This window comes from Nannospalax galili, unplaced genomic scaffold, assembly GCF_000622305.1.
Source record: "Nannospalax galili isolate Female #2095 unplaced genomic scaffold, S.galili_v1.0 scaffold124, whole genome shotgun sequence".
Classification (NCBI taxonomy): domain Eukaryota; kingdom Metazoa; phylum Chordata; class Mammalia; order Rodentia; family Spalacidae; genus Nannospalax; species Nannospalax galili.
This window is the reverse complement of record NW_008352485.1, coordinates 2,195,397-2,221,494: the sequence shown is the minus strand read 5'-3', so window position 1 is coordinate 2,221,494 and position 26,098 is coordinate 2,195,397. Positions and strand designations below refer to the sequence as shown.

General features: G+C 42.7%; 1 protein-coding gene across 4 annotated transcripts in view; it reads left to right on the top strand.

The window, feature by feature from the left end:
• The window catches only part of Tarsl2 (threonyl-tRNA synthetase like 2), a 98,548-nt gene that overhangs the window by 51,708 nt on the left and 20,742 nt on the right, over positions 1-26,098 (top strand). For all 4 annotated transcript variants that reach the window (XR_003846502.1, XR_003846503.1, XM_008849546.2 and 1 more), the window contains exons 11-12: positions 18,967-19,133; positions 21,637-21,799. Coding sequence is in view for 2 of the 4 variants with exons in the window: in XM_008849546.2 (XP_008847768.1) it covers positions 18,967-19,133; positions 21,637-21,799 (330 nt within the window). In the remaining 2 variants the exon portion in view is untranslated. The remainder of the gene's footprint in view (positions 1-18,966; positions 19,134-21,636; positions 21,800-26,098) is intronic.

Sequence of the window (26,098 nt, the reverse complement as noted above, 5' to 3'; positions counted from 1 at the left end):
CAGCAAAGTTGCCCAGCTGGTTTAGGCTAGTTGGGTCAAAATAGGGAGAAAGGGTCCCCTAAAGGGTTTTTAGCCAAATTTATAAGAGAATTTAAGAATGGGCCCAGGTGGAAACTTATCATTTCATTAGAATGTTAAAGAAAAATATTTCCAGGGCAGGTGAGCTGGCAATCTTGGCTCTTGGCAGCTGCCTGGAGGGGGTGAATAGCAGGAAGGAAAAAAAAAAGCCTTGGGGTCATGCAGGTTTAAAGCATGCATGGGAGGTCAGACATGAGGAGGACTGGCAGGCAGGCACACAGCAGGGAATAGAAAGCTTTAGTATGGGAGAGGGAGAGAGGAGAAGGATCCAGAGCATTTGCATGTATAGGGAATCCATAAGTACTTAGAGGAAAGAGGAAAGATAGCCTAGAGTAGAGGACAGAAGCAAAGGAAAGGAGACCTAAAATTAGATTGAACAGTATGAGAAATTATCCCAAGTAAAGTGAGGAAGAAAGGCACTGGAAGAGGACAAAGACAGGAAAAACGATGGAAGACAGCAGAACTCCCAGGCCCATGTCAACCGAGAGGAGAGGAGGGGGCGTGATGTGGGGCAGGGGGTGTAAGGGACCCAAGGTAGCAAATGGATCGGAGTGAGTCAGAGAAGAAGGTCCGTCCCAGAGACCAGTGCTGTCCAGGAGTGACCAAATTGAATGGGAAAGGATATGAAAAGATGTAGGAGAGCCTGAAAGAAGTGAAGGTAAGGCAGAGTATGCTCCCCAGTGAAGAGAGACGGAAAGAAGTGAAAGCAAACAGAGAGAAGGGTGGGAGTGTCCTTAAAGCCAAATTAGTGGTGTTTGTAGAGGCCTGTAACGGCAAGCAGGTCCAGTTGGAGGGTTTGTATGTGCAAGGTCCCCTGAAGTAAGAACTGGGTTTTGGCACCATCTGATAGGTGAAGTAGCTGTTGGATGAATCAGGTTGAAAGCACCAGGATGCAGATAAAACTCCAGAGGAATAGAATTTATTAGCAAAGGAAGATTGGGACAGATTCCCTTCTGGGTAGGGAAAATGTCAGCCCACGGGTCGTGAGCTGCGGTTTTTTTTTATGGGGGCGGGCTTTGTGGGGGTACAGAAGGCGGGAAGATATATTTTTTAAAGATGGGGGAGAAGCAGGAGAGTGGAACTGTTAAAGCCCACCCCCTTTTGAAGTCAAAGGGGAAGCCTGCTGTGCTGACCAAATGGTGCAGAAAAATCTACTTTTGACTTCAAAGACCAGGGTGCTTATCTCAGGGGCTTGCAGAACCCGTGAGGCCCTATAGGGGAGGGGGCTTCTGTGGATCTGAACCCTAACAGGACCCAGGTCACCCAGGAAATAAGGCCAGCAATGGACAGATGGGGTCTATGAAACTAAAAACTTCTATACAGAAAAGGAAATAGTTAATCAAGAGAAGAAGCAGCTGACAGAATGAAAGAAAATCTGCCAGCCTTATGTCTACCTTGTTTCTTGTTTGTTGCTTTTTTCTGCTGTGCCATGTACTCCAGGCTAGCTGTCCCTCAAGCATCAGGTGGATCCTCCTGCATCCTGGCTTGCATTTTTTTTTTATTTTAAGACATGAGTTCCAGCAAAAAACCCATAAATTTAATTGGTCCAGACTATAAAATCTCTAGTCTATCTCTTGGAGCACCCAGTGTTCCAGTCTCACTGGTCAATTTCCCGGTGATAGAACCACTCCTAGGAAGGCAGGTTCACCTTAAGTTATGCTAAATAGATGGGCAGAATACCTGGTGTGCTAATGAGGTAGCAAATTTTTCCTGCCTGTAACTAGAGCAGATATCTGCAGAACTTCCAGACTAGCCACAGTTATGTAGGTCTCCGTAAGTCTGTCTGCTTTCTTGACTTCTTCAGGAAAGCGTAATTTCTCCTTCTTCATGTCTTACTAAATTTGCTTTTGTTAGGGTCTGTAACTCGGTGGGTCTCTTCAGGAGAACAAATGCACAAGTATGGAGATGCAAAAATCAAGCAGAGTTTTATTAGGCCAGCTGGCTGGGGCTGACTGTCCTTCCAAGACACGCAGGTCTGGTTGGAGCAATCGACCCCGAGGCAACTTCAGGTAGAGATTATATAGGCTCCCACAACCGTTACACAAAAGCCTGCGTTTATACAACCAATAGTTTCAAAGCAAGCATTTCACAAACCAATAACTTCAAAACAAGAAAAATGTTACAACTCCCTTCAGGTGTCTCAATCGGGGAAGGGTGGGTGGTATGTGCCTGGCGCAACCCTTCCCTGTTATCTTGTGTAAGCAGACATGCCTACGTGACACGACACAGATCAGACAGGTCAGGCTCCGGGGGCTGCAGCACTTGCCCCTATCTCCCGATGCCTGTGTCTCCAGTTGAGTTAATCAGTTACAAGCAGTAAATTCAACCAAGCAGTAAATTCCTCTTTCCCTAACACTTTCTTTAAGGCTTTGGGCTGCCCCTGGCATCTTGTATTTCTTTACTTTCTCTAAAGCTTCCTTCACCCAGCTGTGTGGCTGCCAGTCAGCCACATATCTGACCTGCCATGCAGGCTCCAAACCTGCCTGGCTTCATGGCTTTCTTTCTTTCTTCCCACCATTCACCTCCTCAAGGCAGCTGCCAAGATTACCAGCTTGCCTGCCCTGAGGATTTTTATTTAAAAGTCTAATAAAATTGTCAAAGCTTCCCCCCCCCAAAAAAGAAAAAACGAAAAAAAAAGACATGTGTTCCAGGAATCAAACATGTATGGCAAGTGCTTTTACTTACTGAGTCATCTTGCCAGTTTTTGGCAATTTCTTAAAAAGCTAAACAAGTCACTTCCTCTCCTAGTTATTTATCTAAGAGATATGGAAATGTATATCTACACAGAGATCTGTATTAAGCTTCCCCCCCCCAAAAAAGAAAAAACGAAAAAAAAAGACATGTGTTCCAGGAATCAAACATGTATGGCAAGTGCTTTTACTTACTGAGTCATCTTGCCAGTTTTTGGCAATTTCTTAAAAAGCTAAACAAGTCACTTCCTCTCCTAGTTATTTATCTAAGAGATATGGAAATGTATATCTACACAGAGATCTGTATTAAGGTATCCATAGGCGCTTTCTTGGTAATAACATGAAATTAGAGACACATGTTTATTAGCTTGTGAGAGGCTGAAGAACATGTTTACCCATCCAATAGGACACTCATCAGCTAAAAGGAATCAGGTATTGATACCTACAGCAAAAATCCTTAAAAATTTCTCGAATTATTACTTAAACTTGGAGAATCTTCTTCCATGTGAATTGTACCTCAATAAAGCCATTTTGTAGTAAATCATACATGTAATAAACACTGACCATTCAGCCATCTTTAAGCACATAGTTCATCATGTTTGTATTGTGTTATACAACCACCACCATCTGTCTCCAGAATTCTTTTCATATTGCAGAACTTAAACTTTCTCCAGAGCTTTGTCAGGACCCGAAACTGAAATTCTGTACTCATTAGACCATAATGTCCCTGGTCTTCCCAGCCTCTAGTACTACCATTTGCTTTCTGGCATTGTATAGAATAGTACATTTGACCTTTTATAATAGAGCTGTTTTTAAACATTTGTTTTGGTATTAGCATAGGCAAATCAGCTTCCTTATGCTAGTATTTATGTAACAGATCTTTTTCCATTCTTTAAAAATTTTATTTTTTTTATGCATATGAGTATATTACCTACATGTATGTAAGTGCACCCTGTGTTGCGCAGTGCTCTGGGAGGTTAGAAGAAGGTGTCAGATCCTCTGGAACTGGAGTTTAGGAAGGTTGTTAGCCACCATGTAGGTGCTGGAAATCAAACCCAGGTCCTCTGCAAGAGCAGTCAGTGCTCTTAACCCCTGAGCCATCTCCCTAGCCCATCATTACTATTTCTGTTTATTTGAAGTGTATCTTTTGAAAAAGGAATATTGTTGAGTTTCATTTTTGAGTCTGCCCACCTGTGCCTTTTCTTAATTCCTGTGCTTTCCTTTGTGAGCCTCATAGTCCTGCCTTAAAGGGGGTCCAGTTGATTCTGCTTGTCAGGAGAGGATATGCATGTGAGACAGATTCTCATTGACAGAAGGCTGCCTCATGGGCCATTTACCAGTTCAGTATTAGCTTGCTCCTAGTCCTTGACTGGCCAAATAAGGGCAGGGAGCTGGGGGTATCTGGTACTAAGTACAGTAAGCCTATGTGGGAGCAATTCCCCTCAGAGCTCTTAGGTTTGGGAAAAGAACCACAAGAGACCACTGTGAGGCAAGAAAAGGTTACATTTACTGGGATGCAGGAGCTGCTGGGCTGCTCTCACAGGAGAGTGAGAGGTCAGTGGTTTCTTGTCACTGCAGGTTGGATTTTATAGAACTTTTTTCTTTTGTGGGTAGGAGGAGGTGAGGCTGTAACAGAAAGGGTCGGGGGTGAGTTAATACCTGGTGCTTCAGAAGGGGGGCATTTCAGTTAGGTGTTTTTCAGTTTTTTAGTTGGCTGCAATGGAAAATTACAGTTAATGATTAGGGTGTATTGTTAAAAGCAGGAGTCAGGCAGTTACTGAGAAACTAGGGTGGTTTAGTTTCTGTTTTCCAGAAAGCTCCCCACCAGGTTATGGTTGCCATGTTGTTGGTCAGTAGTGACTCCAACTTGGGGCCCAGTTTGGCCTAACATGCCAGCTTTTTACTCTATGGATAAGGGGTGGCGATTTGCTTCTGTAACTGCTTCCTGCTGGGAGCGTTTGTTGGGAAATCTCTTAAGGGATGCCAGATTCAGTTGTCAGCTGGTCCCCCTGGAGTCCACAGAGTTGGCTCTGAAGTAGCTAGGGGCTGATAAGGAATAGAAGTTGGACAAGTTAGTAAACATTGATTAGAGGTTTGATGTGTGAGTTGGCTCACTTGGTTTTGTACACATTTCAGGAGGCAATGGGCTAAAAGGAGAAGTAGAAAAATTCCTGTTAGTGGCACACCAGGAGTAGAAGCCAGGGATAAATGGATCTGAAGATATCCCACAAGCTACAAGAGGAAGGTGTTACTGTTTTTAATCTATTGGCTAGGTTTTGGAGGTTGTTTATCTCTAGTTCTACTTGTCCTGATTGGTTTGTGTAGTAGCAGCATTCTTCCTTTAGGAAAAGGAAGGTTCCCCCTTTTCCTGCAGTAATGAAGTCTAAGGCCCATCAGTTTTGAAGAACTATTGATGCCAGAAAGGTGAGTTGTTGTTGGAGTAGGTTGAGGGCCTTAGCTGATGCCGTGACTGGGGTATTTAGGTCTTCAGAAAGCTGTTGGTAAGAGATAAGATTGTCCCAGTCCTCCAGCAGCCATTCCTGTAGCTGCTTATGGAGGCAGTGAGGCTGACTCCCACTGTGACCGGTAGGAAGATGGCCCCTTTTTGTAAATGGTGCTATTTCACCTTCTGTATAAAGAGTAAGGTTGTAGACTAGGGTACCTGGAACACAGGGGCTGGGATGTTGACTGAGAGATACAGGTATATAGAGTTGAGTCACACCAGAAGTAAATTCCAGCTGGAAGGGTGTGATTTTTTGAGACTGTAGAGTTTTTAAAAGATTCGGGCCAGCATTGGGAGGTATCTACATGTCAGCAGTCAACATTCTCTGAGGGAAAAAGGGAGATTGTCATAAAGGATAGGGGTCCCATGAGCAAGAAGGGCTGAAAGTGGAGGTAACGTTAAACAGAGGAACAGCTGTGATCAAGGGCCATAAGGAGGGTGTGCAGAGAAAGCAGATAGTATGGTTGGTTACATTCTGTTGGTTAAGTAAGAGTAGTGTAGAGTTAAGGATAGAAATCCATGATGTGATAGTAAGATAATGTAGGCTATGTTGAATATTATTATGTTTTTTGTTCAATGTCTTGAATAGTTTGAATGAAGTTATTTTGTGGCATGCAGGGAGCCGTCTGGAGTGACCTAAAAATCTTGATTTTTCCTCTTGTTGTTGAGCCTCCAGAGTATCATAAAACACCACCCCTTCTGCTCCATCCACCTATTTTTGGTCCCAGGGATCATTAATGGTGAAAGTAATGACCTTGTGATTATATCCTTGGGTAGGCCTGAGTTGCCCAGGTGAAGTGCCATACCTGGGTTGGGAATAGTGACAGCAACATTTCCATGAGGAGCATCCTCCCAGTCCTTACCCTCTCTGCAGGTTCGGCTAGTTTCATCATTGTGGAAACAGAGTGTATATAAGAATGTTCCCATTTATGGAATATGTGCAAGTATCCAGAACGTGGAAGGTTAAGGAAATAGATGAGGCACAGCCAGAGATGGGACAAAAGGTGGAACTGAGGAGTTTTGTCTACCTGTAGCAAGAATATCAAGTCGCCAGGCACAAGGAGGGGAGGAACACATTGAGGAGAGAGCGAGAGATGAAACAAGGATGAATCCCAGAAACAGCAGTGTGGCAGGAGGGGTCATTCCGGTCCTAGAGGGAGGGAAGGAGTATGGAAGATTTTGAGTTTTAGAGGGCCAGTTGGGGTAGAAGAGTACTTATCCCTTGTTGTTGTGGGGCCGAGTTGTTCCAGCTTGATGTGCTTAAATTGTGAAAGGTGGACCCAGTTGGGGATTCCTTGGAGCTTGGCATCTGTGGGAATAGTTAGAATGACTAGGTGGGGTCTGGTCCAACTCGGTGTGAGGCACTGTGGGCATGATTGTCTGAGATACACCTGGTCTCTGCAGTAAAGAGAGAGCGAGTAATGGGGTCTTTTTGAAGGATGGGGAAGAAGGTAATCAGAAGAGGTTTCTGATGAGAGTGAATGTGGCAGGTACTTGTGAAAGGGGAGTGCTTTCTAGAGGAGGGTTACTTAAGAGAAAAGGAGGACTATACATGAGTTCAAAGGGACCGAGAAAAGAGGGGGCTTTGGTGTATACCTGATCCTGGCTAGGGCTAGTGGAAGGAAGTGAATCCAGAGTAAATGAAGTTCAGAGGTTAGTTTGGAAAGATGACTTTTGAAAATGACTTTTGAGAATTACATTTTCCCATTTCACCTTGTCTGAGGATTTGGGTCTATAAGGGATGTGGTGCTTCCAATTAATTTTAAGAGCTTTGGATATTTCTGGTGTAATTTTGGAAATAAAGACTGGCCCATTATCAGACTGGATAGTAAGGGGAAGACCAAAACATGGGAGGAGGGACTCGAGGAGATAAAAGGCAACAATATCTGTAGTTTCGCCAGCTGTTGGGAAGGCCTCAACCCATCCTGAGAAAGTATCCACTGTGGTGAGGAGATATTTGATCTTTTTATGAGGGAGCATATGGGTAAAGTCAATCTGCCAGTGAATTCCAGAGAGAGAGGCCCTGTGTTATGACTCCCTGCTTCATGAGGGTCTGCTACTGTGTCAGAGAATAGGAGGGAGTAAAGGAGTTGGGTGTGAAGAAAAGAACCAAGGACATAGGGAGGGGTTCTGGAGACTTGACTCTTTAACATCCCCATCTGCAAAAGAATTGCCTCGGGCCATGGGAGAGGTTAAGGGCTGATGTTCCTTGCAGTGCATGACAGCTGCCTGTGCTGGTAAATAGGAGGCCTCCAGTAATTTGAGAATAGGGGTCCATTGGTGATGGGGTTCCCTTAGCTGATAGAAAACCTCTCTCTTTCCAAAAGGCAGCGTGGTAGTGTAGAATATAGAAAGCATATTTAGAATCAGTTTAAACGTTGATTGTTTTTCCCTGGCCCAGGGTGAGGGCCCAAGTTCTACCTTTTGGGAGGTTCCTCCCCTAGGCAGTGATCCTGTCTCTATTACCTAGGCGTCAGAAGCAATTGCATATCCTGCCAACTGAGACCCTTGTGGGGTGCTAGAGGAACTGCCATCAATGTACCAGTTGTTGTCTGGGTTAGGGACAGGAGACAGGGGGATCTTGGGATTGTGGTAGGTAAGGGCTTCCAATGTTTCCAGGCAAGAATGTGTAAACTGTTCAGGCAGAGGCAAGAGGGTAGCCTGGTAAAGTGGAGGGCATGAGTCTAGGATGATGTCTGAGTGTTCTAGAAAGGTAACATGAAAAAGTTGGAGTTTAGATGGGGTTAGGGTTGATAGACAGGAGTTAGACAGGAGGTCCTTGAGTCTATGAGGAGAAAGGCTGGTTAGTTTCTATCCAAAGGTAAGCTTTTGTGCTTCTTGGGCCAAGAGGGCTGCCGAGGTGAGGGTATGCAATCAGGGCTGCCAGCACCTGATGGAGGTATCCAGTTGTTTAGATAGATAGGCTACAGGGGCAAAGAAGGTGCCTTCATCAGTCCCAGGACTCCCAGAGCCATTCCCCTTTTTTCTGTTTGTATACAAGGCAAAGGGCTGACTGAGGTCTGGGAGAGCCAGGGCTGGAGCCTCCGGGATGGTATCTTGCAAACGAAAGAAGACAGCAGCCTCCTCAGGCACTATGTCTAAGGGTTCATGAGTGTCCCCCTTGGCAGCATCATAGAGGGGCTTAGAGAGAAGAGCAAAGTGAGGGATCCATGTTCAGAGGAACCCAGCAAAACCAAGAAAGGACAGGATTTCATCTTTAGAGGTGAGTGGGGCAAGGGAACAAAAGTGTTGTTTGTGATCTAGGGTGAGCTAGAGGGAGGTGGGGGTGAGAAGAAAACTGAGGTATTTGAACTGGGTGAGGGAGAATTGGACCTTAGTTGGAGAGACCCCATATCCTTTGGAACCAAGAAAGTTAAGGAGGGAGTTTGTGTGTAACTTGGACAGGGAAAGGGAGGGGAGCAAAGAAGATCATCTACATATTATAGCAGTGTACTAGGTGAGAGGTCTAGAGAGTGGACATCAGAGCTTGGCCAAAAAGGTGGGGGCTATCTGTAAACCCCTGGGGTAGAGCAGTCCAGGTGAGCTGGGAGGCAGTGTGAGTGTCGGGATCCTCCCAAGTATAAGTAAAAAAGGTTGGAAGGGTCTGGGTGTAAGAGTATAGAGAAGAAGGTGTCCTTGAGATCTAGGACAGTGAAATGAGTGGTGGAGGAAGGGATGAGTGAAAGGAGAGTATATGGGTTAGGGACTACAGGGAGGTTGGGAAGAACAACAGTATTAATGAGACAAAGATCTTGCCCCAGTTAATAGGAGCCATCAGGTTTGATGATAGGGAGGATAGGGCAGTGTGTGTGATGGAGGAGGCCTCCTCTGAGGAGGCAAGTAATAATAGGTGTAAGTCCCAGATGGTTGCTTGAGTGAAATGAGATATTGGGGTTGGCAAGGGAAGGTGGTAGAGTCTTTAAGTGTGATATGGATAGGTGTGTGATAAGAGGCCAAAGCAGGTGAGGAGGGGTCCTGTACTTGGGGATTGACTTCAAAGGCAGGAAGAGGGTTGGATTTAATGACAAGGGAGGGAGCAGGGGTGAGAATGAAAATGGTGTGTGAGTGGGGAACTAAAGAGAGGGAGAGGTTTTGCATGAGGTCCTGACCTAAGAGAAGCTGGGCAGGTAGGCATCGCAAGGAAGGAGTGCTAAAGAGGAACATCGCAAAGCATGCACGGGAGGTGTGCAGTAACTCAGGGAGAATGAGGCTGGCCATCTACACCCACCACAGAGACCTACGAAGGGAAATTTTTGTCAGAGTAGGATGGCAGGATTGACCATGTGGCTCCTGTGTCGATGATGAATGAAATTGACCTACCTGCCACCTGGACTGTGACCCTGAGCACCTCCATCATGATGCAGAGAGAATTGTCGGGAGCCAAGTTCACAGGGCACCTTTAGTCTTGGACTGCCAGGTCTAGTAAGTCGCCAAGTGATTCCTTTGGAGTTTGGATGGAAGGTCTGGCCCACCTTGACAAGGCAGGGAGAGACAGTCAACTTTCCAGTGTCCCCTGAATCCACAATGGGGACAGGGTTCTGGTGGCAGTGTGGAGAGGGGCAGGCTATGGCCCAGTGTCCAGTGTTGCCACACCTGAAGCAGGGTCCTGTTGGCTCTCATTGTGGCCCCAGCATCTTCTTTGGAGGAGCCTGGAGGTGACACTTTGGGTGATTCTGCACTGCTCTATCAGTTCTTTCTTGCTCCTTTTCTGCTCCTCTGGGTCACTGAAAACCTTAAATGCTGTTTCCAGCAGGTCTGGGGGTCGGGGTGGAGGTTCCTGAGGGCCCTTTTCAAGTCACATGAGCTTTTTACCAATATCTGGGGCTGACTGAACTATGAAGTGGGAGTTAAGGACCAGAATGCCCTCTGGGGAGTTAGGATCTAGGCTGATATGCTGCTGAAGGAGTGTCTCAGTCAAGCATCCCAGAAACTCTATCAAGTTTTCATTGGGTCCCTGGGTAATGGTGTGGTTTGTCAAAATTAACTTCCTTGTGGGAAGCCTGCCAGGAGGCAGACAACCATTCCATCCCTTGCTATTCTACCAGGGGAGGGGGATTGGATTTACCAGCAGTTGGGGAGGAACTTGGTATATCCAGTTGGGGTCCTTTTTGGGAACCACTGGCTTCCCCCACAGGGTAGGTAGGGTCTGTTATGTGAACCTTGTCAACATGGGCCTGGGCAGCGATCCAGACACGTTCTTGCTCCTTGGGGGTCAAAGTAGTGGAATCATAAATATCATGCCAGGTAAGGTCATAGGTTTGGGTAAGGTAGTGGAATTCTTTAGCATAGCGGACCAGATGAGTAGACAAGGAGCCCAAACACTGCACAATTTGGGAGAGAGCTGACATAGTAAAAGGGATATGGATGCAGATAATTGTTCCTCGGTCTCCCGAGTCCTCCCGCAGAGGGAAAAGGCTGCCAGAGTGTCAGTCCCTGCACGAGCAAGCAAAGGGAGAAGGCCTTGGAGCAGGCAGGCAGGTCAGGGGAAGGAGGGTCCTGAGCTGGAGATGGAGGGGCTGTGGCTGTGGGTGGTATTGGCAAGTCCAAGTCACCAATGCCTTGAGAATCAAGAGCAGACTGGTAAGGTAGAGGACTGGATTTAGGCAGGCAGTTTTTAAGTGAATTCTTGGCTGTGCCATGTGGTGGCAGAAATTGTCAAGGTCACTAAGAATTTGGAAGTCCTAAGTCCTATTTTCAGGCCATAAAGAACCATTGTCCAATTTATACTGAGGGCAGGCCATGTTACAGTAAAAAAATTAAACGAGACTTAATACCACCTTAGAGTCCCAGAGATAGAAGATTCTTAAGGACACAGGCTACAGGAGTGATGGGAACAGTTTTGGAGACCCTGTTTCCCATTTTTGAGATGAGGAAAGAGAATGGCAAGAGCTGAGAGAAACTGCACAGTTAAGTTAAAGAGCAAGGGCAGTCTTCTCGGTCGATGACTATGGAGGGGGGGGCAGCAGTGAGAAGTCCTACCAGGAAAGCCAGGACAAGGAGAAAGTTGAGGATGGAAAAGGCCAGTTGAAGGAGGAAGAGAGAAAGAGGGCATAGAAAGGGCAGAAGTGTCCCAAGTACCAATGAGCTGAGTCAAAGGGCATCCCCTAAGGCTCAGGACCAGAGAGGGAGTGAGACCCAAGGTGTGGAGAAGGTGTCCCATGTTGAGGCCTGGGAGCCTGCTGGGGGGTGAGGGGTGTAGCCTAGTGTGCCAGCACGGCTTTGGAGAGGGGGAGGAGAGCAAACCCGAGATCAGGCCCATCCTGGTGGGACACTTACTGGAGGAAGAACGAAGGGCAAAGGGAGGAGGAGGTAGGACGTCCAGAGGCAAGGCTGAATTGTGGGGGGTGAGGAGGCGGCACTGGGCTTGTAGTCTGAGGCTGTCAGAGGGTCTGGGCTACAGTTCAGCAGTCAGGTCAAGAAAGGAGGTCCAAAAAGCGGGCCAGGGTAGCCTCCTTTCCAGGGTTTCTGAGTCACAGCAGCAGCTGTCAGGTTCGGGAAAAGACCGGGACCACAAGAGACCACTCTGGGGTGAGAAAAGGAGAAATTTATTGGGATGTATGAGCTGCAGGGCTGCTCTCATGGGAGAGAGAGTGGTCAGTGGTTTCTCGTCACAGCAGGCTGGATTTTATAGAACTTTTTCTTTTGTGGGTAGGGGGAGGTGAGGCTGTAGCAGAAAGGTGGGGACTTTAGACATTTTCCAGTTTTTAAGTTGACTGCGATGGAAAATTGCAGTTATGATTAGGGTGTATTGTTAAAAGCAGAAGTCAGGTAGTTACTGAGAAACTAGGGTGGTTTAGTTTCTGTTTCCCAGCAAGCTGCCTGCTGGGTTATGGTTCCCATGTTGTTGGTCAGTAGTGACTCCATCTTGGGGCTGGGTTCCACCTAACAAGATCCAGAGCTACATTTCTGTGGAAGGTCTCGTGGGCAGCCAGAGTGGGCTAAGTGGGCACATTCTTCCAACTGTAAGGAAAATTCCAGTCTCTGGGGTGAGATGACTTACATTAAAGGTGAGAAGCTTTTGTTTATGTTGGTTACCAACTGTATGGACAACTGGTGATAAATAATGGTTGTTTTTGTCACCCTCTTTAAAATTCTTTTCCATTGCATTCTGGAACCTGTCCATTCACTGGTTCTTTCTTTACCCTTAGCTCTTTCTAAGACCTTTTTATTTAAAAATTTCATGCATGAAGTTTACATTTTTCTGTTATCACCACAACAATTAAAATATAAAGCTGTTTCATCACCTCTAAAAATTCCCCCTTGCTACCCACTTTGCAGTCAAACCTTCCCACACCCTCAATCTTAAGTAAACATAAGTGGACTCATTCTCAGTCCATGAACTTTTGGCATATAATTGGGATTATAATTGTATGACCTTTTGAAAATGATTTCTTTCAGTAGTACCTGCCTCAGGTTTGTCTGTGGTCCACTCCTTTATTGCTGAGTAGCATTCTGTTGTTGAGACACACCACAGCTTATTCATTTATTCCTCAGTTGAGGGACATTTGGATATATATATATTTTTTTAGGTTTTTGGCTATTGTAAATAATTTTCTACAAATATTCATGTTTTTGTATAAGTGCAAGTTTTCATTTTACTTTAACAAGTATCTAGGAACGTCATTTCAAGGTTTTACAGAAAATTATGTTGAACTTGAAAAAAAGCCACACTGGCTTCTATTCTTCATGACTGTTATTTTTGCACTCCTAATAGCAATGCATGAAGTTCCCTTTATGAAATTATTTTCCATCATACCTTTTGAATTTCCAAATCTGCCTGACTCATTGAGGCATGTCTAGAGTCTATAGAGGGAAGAAGGGTGGCTCCTCTTGTTTTCAGACTAGTGATTCACCTGGAAACTATTGACTTCCTCTAACCCTAACCATGGAGTCAGTGGCTGTTCTAGATAAGTTAGCTTCACTATTGCTATGATAAAAACACTGACCAAAACCAACTTAGGGAAGAAAGGGTTTATTTGACTTATATGTCCCAGGTTATAGTTCATCACTGAGGGAACGCAAGGTAGGAACTCAGGGCAGGAACCTGGAGGCAGGAGCTGAAGCACAGGCCATGAAGGAATGCTATTTATTGGCTTACTCCCCTTGCCCATGCTCAGCCTGCTTTCTTATACAGTACAGGACCACCTGCCCAGGGGTGGCACCACTCACAGTGGGCTGGGCCCTCCCATATCACTCAGTGATCAAGAAAATGCCCCACAGACATGGCCACAGGCCATCCAATGGATGCAATTCCCCAGTTGAGGCTCCCTCAACCTAAATGTGTCAAGTTGACAACTAAAGTTATCCAGCACCTTTGTCAACTTGAGACATAAACACACTGCTATTAAACCATAACCTTTCCGTTTCTTGTCCCCAAAATATGATGTTAACACTAATATCACAATTTTAAAGGTCCTACAGCCCTTAAAAATCCAAATACTTTAATAGTTCAAAGTTTATTTTAAAAGTCTTTTAACTGTGGGCTCCTATAAAATCCAAAATAAGTACTATCTTATTTCAAAAGAGAAGAATCAGGCATACCTATGCAAAACCTAAGTCCAGCAAGTAGTTCAAGGCTGGATAGGATTCATTTATGATCTTCTGGCTCCAAAGGGTTTTGGCAGTTCCTGTTCTCTGGCTCTGTTGTCCATACCACACATAGCTCATCTTGCAAGCCCAGGCTGGCTCCATCCTGTACCTGCTGCTGCTCTTGGTACAGCAAGCATCACCTCATGGTCCTGGCCTCTCCAAAAAGCTGGGGTCTCCACTGAAACTGAGACTGTGCCTTCACCAATCAGCCCTTCTGACCTCTCAGGGTGCAACACCTCAGATTCTGTGACCCATTCAAATCCTGGGGGTCTTCACAACACTTGAGGCTGTACTTTCACCAATGGCCTTTCCTGGCCTCTCAGGGTACCAAGCCTCAGCTGCTCTCTGTGAGCCCTTCATGCTTTCAACACCAGAACCATGCAGGAGACTCTTACACATTACCAAGTCCTGCTTTCAGCTTGAGATGGAGGTTTGGGGCCCCCTTTGGACCATAGCTTCTGTGCTGACCCTGAGGAAGTACTTCCCAGAAGATTTTGCCACAGTGATGCTGGTCTCTTGTTACTTACAGATGAGTTTTTAGCCCCAGCTAATCAGCATCAATTGTCCCAGTAAAGCAAAAGTTTTACTTCAGTGACTCTGGTCTCTTCTTAATCACAGCTGATTCTCCAGCCCCAGATTCTCAATTCAAAATATCACACAAACAGTCCTGATAATCTCTGCTTCCCTTTGATCCTTCACAAGCCAGGCCTCCATTGTCTACAGCTCTTTCAACAAAACTGTTCCAAGTGCCACTACAATAAACTCTAAGCATTCAGTGGCTTTTCTAGTCCAAAGTTCCAAATGCTTCCACAGTCCTCCCAAAAACAATTGAGCCAGGTCTGTTATAGCAATACTCCACTCCTGGTACCAATTTCTGTTCTAGTTAGCTTCTCTATTACAGTGATAAAAACACTGACCAAAACCAACTTGGGGAAGGAAGAGTTTATTTGGTTTACATTTCCTGGGTCACAGTTCATCACTGAGGAAGCCCAGGATAGGAACTCAGGGCAAGAAACTGAAGGCAGGAACTGAAGCACAGGCCATGAAGGAAAGCTGCTTAATGGCTTGCTCCTTTGGGCCATGCTCAACCTTCTTTCTTATACAATACAGAACACCCTGCCTAGGGGTGGCACCACCCACTGCCCACAGAGAGCTGGGCCCTCCTGCATCACTCAACAAGAAAATGCCCCACAGACATGGCCACAGGCCAATCCAATGGAGGCAATTCCCCAACTGAGGCTCCCTCAACCCAGGTGTGTTAAGTTGACGACAAAAGCTGTCCAGCACAGTGGATTTCTTTGCAGACTTGTAAAGTCTCAGAACACTTACTTCCAGTGAAGAGAGGGCTCTGAGGGATACACTCAAGGGTTTAGCTAAAGAGAGTTTCATGAAGGAAACAGTGATAAGAAGAGCCTTCCCAGTCAAGGGGATTGATGATGGATGGTAGAGCATTCAGGGATGAATCCAAGCAGGACTCTGCTACTAAGTCTGAAGAAGAAGAGAGGAGGACTGGTTGTACCCAGAGAGCTGAAAAGTCACAGAGCAGAGCTGAACTATAGACCAATGTGAGGACCAGCATTAATTCAAGACAAGGAAGGAGTGAGGAAGGGGGCTAAATACCTTGGCTTCTCTCGTCTGTTCTTGGAAGGTGAGTGGGGGGAGGATGACACTTATTATGAGGAATGGGTATTGGGGGAGATGCTGATGCAAACCTAAGTCAAATGCCAGGAGACTGATGTCCCAGCTCAATAGACAGACAGAAACCAAAAAGAGTGAATGCCTCCTTCCTTCACTTTTATGTTCTGTTCTTGTGCTTAGTAGACTGGATGGTGCCCACCCACACTAGAGAGGTAATCTACTTACCCCACCAAGTTCAAATGCTAATCTCGGGTAATCTCAGCATGTTCATGGATGCTCCCTGAAGCAATGTTTTATCTAAGCACCCCTTGGTGAAATCAAGCCAACACAGAATTAACCACTACAGCAAGTGATGAGTGAGTCTGAGTTGGGGCAGGCCGGGGCGAATGAGAATAATCAGCACAGACATCCCTTGTGCCTCTGCATGCTTGGATATTTGTTTCCCCGCATGAAGTTCCATGAACTGTTATGTCATCATGTGGTGATCTTAGTTCAGTTTCACTTGAGATCTAAATCGTGGGTTCAGCTATCATCAGTGTTCTTCATGTAGGAATGAACTCACCAGTGGGTGCTAACACCCCCCACACAAACAGGAGAACATTATAGGTATTCTAATGTGGTTTTGAGAAGGAGCTATTGATGTGAATTGCTTTAGCTTTCATGAGAACGGACTGAAAAACGTTTTGCTGATACTGATACTTGGGAGCCATTGACGTGTTTTCATGTGGCCAGGTCACTAGGCACAAGTAGAGATTCTGTACCTTCCATGACCTGAAACTGTTGCTTCAGGAATAAAATATGGCTTTCAATATTCCAATTCAGTTATCAGGATTGCTGCAGGAGACCAAACTATCTGATCTGAAAAAGAAATTGATGACATGGTATCAGATATATTTTTCTCAATTTTTTCTTTAGAAAAGTTCAACCCTCTAGAGAAAGAGTGTAGTGAGCATATTGCTTTCATCTGGATGCATCAATTGGTAGCATTTTGCCAATTTGCTTTATTCTATGAGTGACAATATATTATATGTATCTTATAATACAGACAGATAAAGTAGCATACATATCGTGTGTGTATATTTTATTTAAAAATAGGTAGTAGGGCTGGAGAGATGGTTCAGTAGTTAAGAACACTGGCTGTTCTTGCACCCACGTGGTTCCCAGCATCCACATGGTAGCTTAACAACCAGTTAATGTCAGTTCCAGGGGATCTGATGACCTCTTCTGACCTCCATGGATTTTGCATGACACAGGTGCACTTACATACATGCAAGCAATACACTCATGCACACAAATAAAAATAATAAATAAAATATTAAAAAATTAAAAAATACATAGATCTGTTGACTACCAGTCATGGCAGGCATGCTTAGGAGGCTGAGATAAGGAAGATCATGAGTTTGAGGGCCAGTCTGGGCTACACAGTGAAGCCTTATCTAAACAACAAAAACAATTTAAGTAAATAAATAAAATAAATAAACATGGTATCTTTTGCTGCTTCACTTCATAGGAAATTGTCTTAATTAGTCTGGGGTACCATAACAAAGTTCTAGAGATTGACTGTCTTATAAATAATAATTTATTTCTCTCAGGTCAAGAGTTTAGAAGACTGAGATCAGGGTCTCAGCAAAGTCGGGTCTACTGAGGGCCCTCTTCCCAATTGCAAACTGCTGCTGCTTCATGTAGCTTCACAAGACAGACATGCCCAGAGATCCCTTAGATAGGAGTACTGATCATATTCAGTGCCTTTATGGTCTTAACTACCTGCTTAAGGCCCCACCTCCTAAAGCCATCATCTTGGACCGGAGATTTCAACATGTGCATTTTGGGGGAGAGAACACAAAAATTCATTTGATGTGGGATAGTTTGATAAAATTCCTGAATACCTCAGTAAAACATAAATGTCTAATATCAATGTGATTAAAAATCTTTTTAACAACATCTCCTTAGCTTGAATTTAGAAGTGATCTCTCTAGAAAAAAATACATACTCATACATACATACACACACAAACTCTTGATTTCTAAAATCTTTAATCTAAATATATAAAACCACCTGACATAAGGTGTCAAATAATTACTACTATTCAATATGACCTATAACTTTGTTGAGGATTTCTAATTTAGAAAAAAAAAAAGGGTAGGGAAACAGCTTATTGGATTGCTAAGATCCATACTGAAAAAGATGCTGTGCTGAAAAGCATCAAGGGGTATTCCTTTCAATAGTATAACACTACTTTTATTCACTTAAATGGTTTTAAATGAATAATGATATTATGTCATTTTTTTAATTTGTGAAAAATCTTTTAACTTGTCTAGATTTGTGCTATATGTTCATAAAATTATTTACAAGTAACTTAAGACAGTCTGAGGAATAATCACCAACTTGATATATTGGAATAAAAAAGTATAAATACAACTTTAAAAATACTAGGAAACTCTTCTTCTGTACACAGAGATTTAGTTAAGGAAGCTGCTAATAGGTGAGAGAAAAAAAAATCCCATGATTTAGTAGACCTCAACTACTTAATGTCTTATAAGTCAAAATTCTCAATTTTATTTCCCTTTAAATTGTTCAATATTGTAACATGCTTCATGCCATTCAGACTTAAAGTTTTTAAAATTATTCTGTCTCCTAAGTCACAGGAAAATAAGCTCTGAAGTTTGTTTCAAACATAGAAACTTTGGAGTTTTTAGTTAGAGTGAAACAAGGTGCTATATATGTTACATTTCAGGTGCTAATTTTAAAAGCATTAAAGCATTTATGTATTAACTATTTGTATTAGTTTGCTTTCTGTCAGACACTGAAACCATTTAAAAGGGGGAAGACTACCTGGGCTCACTGCTTCAGAAGGCTTCGTTCAATACTAGCTCTGTTGTTTTGGAGCTGCAATGAGGCAGGGCACCATGATAGAAGAACATGGTGGAGCAAAGCCACTCAGCTCATGACAGCCAGGAAGCAAAGAAAGAGAAGGGCCCAGGACCAGATACAGAAGATACAGCCCCTCCTCATCCCCAGTGATCTACTTCCTCCTAAGAAGCCCTACCTCTGGAAGTTTCCATCACTTCCAATAATGCCATTAAGTTATGAGTCCATGAGTAAATTCATCCATTGGTTAGGTCTCTTGACCCAATCACCTCTCAATGGTTTGGGTCCCCCAGCTGTGAACCAAACCTTCAACACATGAGTCTTATGGAGGACACTTCATATCCAAACCATAACACCACAACCATATTGTGTGCTATAAAATAAATATACAAATGAAAATTTTACTGAGTATGTAAACCTTTTTCTTATAATCCACAAAATGGCCACACCTAAACCTGCCATCCCTAAACCTAAGGAATCATGGATCATGATTTAACGGAAGATATGATCTTGAGTTTAAAAGTAATTGCTCATAGTATTACTATGCCTGGAATTGTGATCCAACAGCAGTTTTTAACATTAAATGTATTTGTCTTAAAGGAAGAATATCATAGGCGTAACTTCACAGAAGTACTCTCTCCAAACGTGTACAACAGTAAACTTTGGGAAGCCTCAGGCCATTGGCAGCACTACAGTGAGAACATGTTCACCTTTGATGTTGAAAAGGACATATTTGCTCTTAAACCCATGAACTGTCCAGGGCACTGGTGAGTATTAGTCTCGAAACAGACTCTGCACACATGCATAGTCCGTGGCACTTCATTATAGCTAGGTGTTTATATTATCATTTTGGTTTCTTTGAATTAAGTGATTAATGTAAAGAGTGGGATATGCTAATCATCTTAACCAGTGCAGAGATGGGGAGATGGTGGTTGTTGGCCAGTCAGTCTAGCCAACCAGTGAGCTCCAGTTTCCATGAGAAACCCTTTCTCAAAAAATATAAGGTGGAAAGTGACAAAGGAAAACACCGAATGTCATAAACCTCTGGCCTCTGCATGTGATTACCAGGCATGTGCATACACACACATCACACACATGCATACACACACAGCTATTTTCTTAGTGATACATGAAGATAAGTCCTACAATTGATGCTGTTTTAGATTTTATGGGACATTGTAATTATCATAAGGTTAGTGCATACATTCAGGTTTCTAAGATAAATGGAATGTACAGATAGAAGTGAATAGACACAGTCTTCTACACATACACACAAAACCCCAAGCTTGTTTTTTTCTTAGCAACTTTATACAGTTTCTAGTAAATTGACACTACAAGCCAAGTATTAAAATAGGTCTTTGAACACTGAAGGAAGCCTCTTACCCTCTTTAGAGATATATTTATTTATAACTTTCATGTGTATGTGTGTGTGCCTATATAAGTTCATGTGTAGCATTTGCATGTAGGAGCCTGTGGAGGGAGATCAGAAGAAGGCATCAGACTGCTGGAAATAGAGTTATAGGTGGTGGTGAACTGCCATGTAGGTCTTGGGAACCAAACCCCAAGTCTTCTGCAAAAGCAGTAAGCAGGCTTAACTTCTAAGCCATCTCTATAGTCACTGTAGTAAAGATGAGAAGAAATTCAAAATTTAGGTGGCAGCATGTAAAAGCATGTATGCAGATCTAATGCTGTGACAACTGGTATGTAAATAATCTCCATCCTTTGTCAACAGAAAGTAGAGGCTCAGCTAGTGTCCCACATTCTGAAAAGCACTGCTAATTTCTCAGCTTCCTTTCCTAGTAGGTACCATTTAAAGCTGTATCCTGTGGTTTTTAACTCTTAAGCTGAGTGAAATTAGAGAATATAATTTTATATCTTCATATTTTAAGATAAATAATCAGGAATCCAGTTCTAAAACCTGAGTGGGAAGGTAAGGGATTAAGGAAAAAGGAAAGATAAACAGCTGGGATCAGGAAGACCTGTAGGCTGATGGCCAAGCAGGCAGTTTATTGTAGAATTACAGTGCTTTTATACCTTATCTTATAATAGAATTTTATACCTTGTCTTATTATAGAACTTTTACACAGAACTGCAAGTTCCCTTGAACCGTGCAGTCTCATTAATCATTTGTAATTGTAGCTTCATTAATCATATGTATTTGAATCATCAGAACTAGTAAGAGAAAAATATCTGGAGACTGAGTGCCAGGAACTGTCCTGTGCAGGTTCAGTCCTGAGCCAGCTACAATAGGCCTTGCCATATCCTGTTGACTGTTCCCCACGGGGCCACACTATCTGCACCGGGCAGCCCTGAATAGTTAGCGCCCATCAAGAGCCAAGAATGCTTTCTACAGAAAAGAAGTCATTCATTCAACTGAGAGCCATAGCTGAACATTTTCCATGCTTGGTGCTAGACGTGCAGAGGTTATTCAGACACTGTCCAGATCCATTTCCTCCTGGAGCCCTTGAACAGAGGATACCAGGAACAGATGGGTAGACAATCATTGAAAACAATTGCATCATTGGACTGACACCATGATAATTACACATTTGAGGTGTTTATGGGACCAGAGGAGAAATTCACCAGCCCTCTGTCTAGAGAACCGTCCAGAGGGCTCCACTAAGAAAGTGGGCTCTGAAATGAATGGTGGACCATAAGTGGAGAGTCATTGGTGAATGAAGACAGGGAACAGCACTGGAAGAGATAGATAACACTGGAAGAGATAGATAACAGATAGAGTTCTCTCAGAGTACTGCAGTGATGTCAGCTTAAGCTTCAATATTTCCCAGAGGAAGGCTAGGGTTGTAGGTTAGTCATGTACAACCTTAACGTATAAGGCCTTGGGTTGAATCCCCACTTACCAGAAAGATAACCAACACAATAATAATTAACAGAAGAAAAATTCATCTGGTGATCTAAGAACCAGAAGGAAGCATTTTGACATCTTGAGACCCAACTGTAATTTTGTAATATTTAAATATTTTATTATTTTTATTTTATGTGTGTGTGCATATTGCTTGAATGTAGGTAAATGCACCCATGTCGTGCAATGCCCACGGAGGACAGAAGAGGCTGTCGGAGCCTCTGGAACTGGAGTTACGGACAGTTGTTAGCTGCCATGTGGGTGCTAGGATTTGAACCCAGGTCTTCTGCAAGAACAGTCAGTGTTCTTAACCGCTGAGCCATCTCTCCAGCCCCAATTTTGTAATATTTAGATAATCATTTTTCTCTCGACTTTGTAAAATCTGTACATTCCCACATCTTTTCTAGTCTAATGTTTGCCCATCGCCCACGATCCTGGAGGGAAATGCCTGTCAGATTTGCTGATTTTGGAGTTCTTCACAGAAATGAACTGTCGGGGACTTTAAGTGGCTTAACCCGAGTCAGGCGCTTCCAGCAGGATGACGCTCACATCTTCTGCACGGTGGAGCAAGTAAGAGGATGAGATGGGGAGGCATGGCTGCTACTGACTCACAGCTCAGAGCTGCTATGAAGTAGGATGTGTGGGCTAGTGCTATGTACCCACTGAGCTTAACACTTTCTGGTTTTCTAATTTAGGTTAAAGACATTGATAATTTCCTTGCATGAAATTTATTATTATTTTCCTTTCATTTCTTTCACTTATTCTAAGGGAATTTGGGATATTTATTTTCAGTATTGCCTGGAATTTGCAAGTTTATCTTTTTGTTTCAGATTAAAATTGGTAAAGATCACTATAAGATACTGCCAAACAATTTGACCCAGTAGACATTTATAAACAACAGCACATAGAATGTTTAGCAAGATATTTTACACCATAAGCAAGTCTCAACAAATTTAAAGAATTTAATAAAACAAATGTTCACTAACCACAATAAATTACTGTAAAAAATAACAGAAAGCTTTTTGAAATGCCTTCAAAATGTTTTGAAAGTAAACAAAATCCTTTTAAGTGACCCATAGATCCAAAGAGAAATCCAAAAGAAAATTAGAAAATATGCTATATGCAATGAAAATGAAAACACAATGTATTACAAGTTGTGGATACCATTCAAATAAAATATAAAGGGATATTCATATCACCTAAGCTACTTAAACCAGGAGAAAAGAGCCAGCGATATACAATGTAAACCAAAGAAAGAAAGTAAAGCAAGGAGCAAAGCATGAGACTGTTGCCATTTGGTCTTAGATGCCCCCTCGGGTTGGTATACTGAAAGGCTTGGTTGGTTCCCAGCTGCTGGTTCTATTGAGAGGTGTTAGAAACAAGGAAGGAGAGCCTTGCTGGAGGAAGTCAGGCCATGGGGGTTGCCCTTGAAGGTATATTGAGACTTCAGCCTCTGCCTGAAGGTACTGAGGAGAGCAGCTCTGCACTGTTTGCTCCTTGCCAGGATGCTCTGACTGGCACAGGCCAAAGCAACAGAGGCAATTGAGCAGAGACGGAACTCAGCAACCAGTGAGATCTTTCCTCCTTTTAAGTTGCCACAGTAACAGAGCTAGCTCAGAAATCATCGAGGCAGAAGTCACTGAAATAGGAAAAAGAAAAATAATAAGGAACGCCAATAAAAATCAAAAGCTTCTTTGAGAGTGTCAATAAAACTAATAAGCTATTTCTGAGATAAGGCATATTTTATCATTACAGAAAGAATGTATTAGGACAATACATCAATAGAATGAGTCTAAGGACTTAGTTGGAAAGCTACCAGGCCTTTTAAAGTAGCAGAAGTCCAAAATCACACACTTCAGGCACATTCGTGAACAACTTGTTGCCAGTAATTCTGGCAATGCAGATAAAATGGACAGTTCTTTGAAAAACATGACCTACCAAACTTGTCTTAAGTAGATACGGGCCCTGTGTCCCATGTAAATCAATTAAATTGACACAAACCTTCCCCCAAAGAAAATTCCAATCCCAGTTGTTTTCACTGATGAATTCTTCCAAATATTGAAGGAAGTTCTAAACAGAATTTCATAGAAAACTAAAGAGGAAAAAAGTACTTATCAACTCGTTCTAGGAGCTTCCATCGCTCTTTCGCTCTGAAACAAAACCAGACAAATACATTTCAAGAATATAAGGCACATCAAGTGTGCTGACACACACCTGTATTCTGAGCATTTAGGAAGCTAAAGTATCTCAAGTTTGAGGCCTTCCTGGGCTATATAAGGAGACCCTGTCTCAAAGAGAAAAAAGTTATCATAAACGTAATGTCAAAAATTCTACAAAAAAAAGCAAAAAAACCCTTTTTAGCAAATTGAATGCAGTAATTATTATTTATTTATTTACGTATTTATTCATTTAATCTATGAGACAGGGTCTTCCTGTAGCCCCAGCTGGCCTGAAACTGGCTATGTAGACCAGGCTGGCCTCGATCTCACAGAGTTTTGCCTGCCTCTGCCTCCCAAGTGTTGGGATTAAAGGCGTGCACCAGTATACCTGGCTCCAGAACATTTTTAAAAGACAGTGCACCTTAACCGAGAAGGCTCTGTTCCAGAATGGAAGACTAGTTTAACGTGAGAAAATGAACCATTTCAATTTACCATGTTATCCCAATGACAAAGAAAACATCTCAGTGATTATATCAGATGATTGCAGGAAAGTTCATTAGGCAAGCCCAACATTTGTTTCTCATTGAAAATTCTAAGAAACTGGGGAGGGAGGGGGACTTTCTCAGCCTAATGAAAGCACCTCTGAAAAACCCAAGCATCATACTTAGTAGTGAAGATCTAAATGCTTTCTCCCAAGGTCAGGAACAAGACAAGGATGTCAGCTCTCATTACTTCTATTAATAATTATTGTACTGGGGGACCTCTTGGTGAAATAAGAAAACACCTAGTTTGGGAAAAAAAAAGAACTTTTCACTTGCAGATAATGTAACCATCTCTGTTCTATGCCACGGGTAACAAAAAATGATAGAATGGAATCTACAAAAAGTTATAACTGAGTTTTAAAAATTACAGTATAGAATGTCAACAGTATAAAATGAATGAAATGAATTGCATTTCTATATAGTAGCAGTGAACCACTGGAAATCAAAAATAAGGAAGAATATATTTTTCTTTTTAGGGGGAACAATAATTTATTGTAGCAATATTTAGGAATTTATAATCCTTGGGGATACATCTATGGACTGAGTCATATCTCTAAAATATAGGGTTTGGGGAAGTAATACATTTATGTAAGATCATGAGGATGGGGCCCTTGTGATGGAGTGCTTTTGTATGATGAGGGACCAGAGGCTTGCTGCCTCCGTCTACCCCTCTGTACCACATGAGGACACATGAGAAGCAATCATCTCTAAGACATGCAGGGAGCCAAGTCCATCAGCACCTTGATCTTGGCTTTCTAGCCTCCATAAACAAGAGGACTGAGTTCCTCTTGTTTGAGCCATATGAGTCTATGGTTCTGTTTGTTGTGGCAGTCCACCTGATTAGTTACTGTACATGTGCATGACCTATACAGTGAAAACTATAAAACACTGCTGAGATAAACAAGAAGGCCTACATACACAGAAATACATAGTTTGCTCACAAGTTAGAAGATTAAATATTAAGATGTAATTTCTCCCCAAATTAACCCACACAGAGTCTGAAATGCCAAGTAATAACTAAACAGAACTTTTTGTAGAAACTGACAAGCTGTCTATCGCCATTATACTCAGAGTGCACCCTATCTTGTCTGATCTCTGAAGCTTAGCAAGATTGGACCTAGTTAGTTCTTGGTGACAACTGATTCCAAAACAATCTAGAATACCTCCCCCCAAAGAAAAACACTGAAAAAGAACAAAGTTGGAAGACTCACTATTGTTGATTTTTAAAATTACTGTGAAACTAAAGCAATCTGACACTATAATATTGGATCAAGTTAGATTAAATAGGTTACTAGGACTGAATAAAGACAATAAATAAATAAATAAATAAATAAATAAATAAATATCCATTTAGAGACTACTTATTTTTATTAAGTTTGTACAGTGCCTTTCATGTTGTGATAAAATACCCTGACAACAGCAGCCTAGGGAAGAAAGGGTTTATATTGGCTTTCAATTTTAGGTCATATTCCATGATTGTGAAGAAGTCAAGGTGACAGTAACATGAAGCAGCTCATCACATCCACATCAAGAACACAGAGGGAATGGATGCATGCATGCTTGTAAACTCAGCTGCTTCCTCCACACTTAGGCATTTCAGAATCCCTGCCTAGAGAATGGTGGTGCCACCTACAGTAGGCAGGTCTTCCTACCTGAATTCAAGTAATCAAGATAATCCCATAGAACATGCCCATAGACCAATCTAATCAAGACATTTGCTCAATGAGACTCTCTTCCCAGGTGATTTTAGATTGTGTCAAGTTGATAATTAAAACTAACAGTCACATATAGGCAATAAAATGAAGAAAAGGTACTCTCTTTAACAAATGCTAAAGTAGCGGGGCAGCAAGATGGCTCATTGGGGAAATGTACTTGCTGCCAAGCCTGATGATCTGAGTTACATCCCTGAGACCCCCATGGTATAAGAGGACTGACTCCGGCAGGTTGTCCTTTGACCTTCACATGTGCACTGTGGAAGGTCTGCACCCACACACCTACACAACATCACATGCAGTTAAATAAAATGTAAAAACAACAATAGCAAAAATGCTAAAATAATTTTTTTTAATTTTTTAAATTTTTTTTTAATTATTTAATAACCACATGATTAGAAGCATTTCATTACAGCATTAACATATTCAATAACAATTTCCAGAGCAAAGATGCTT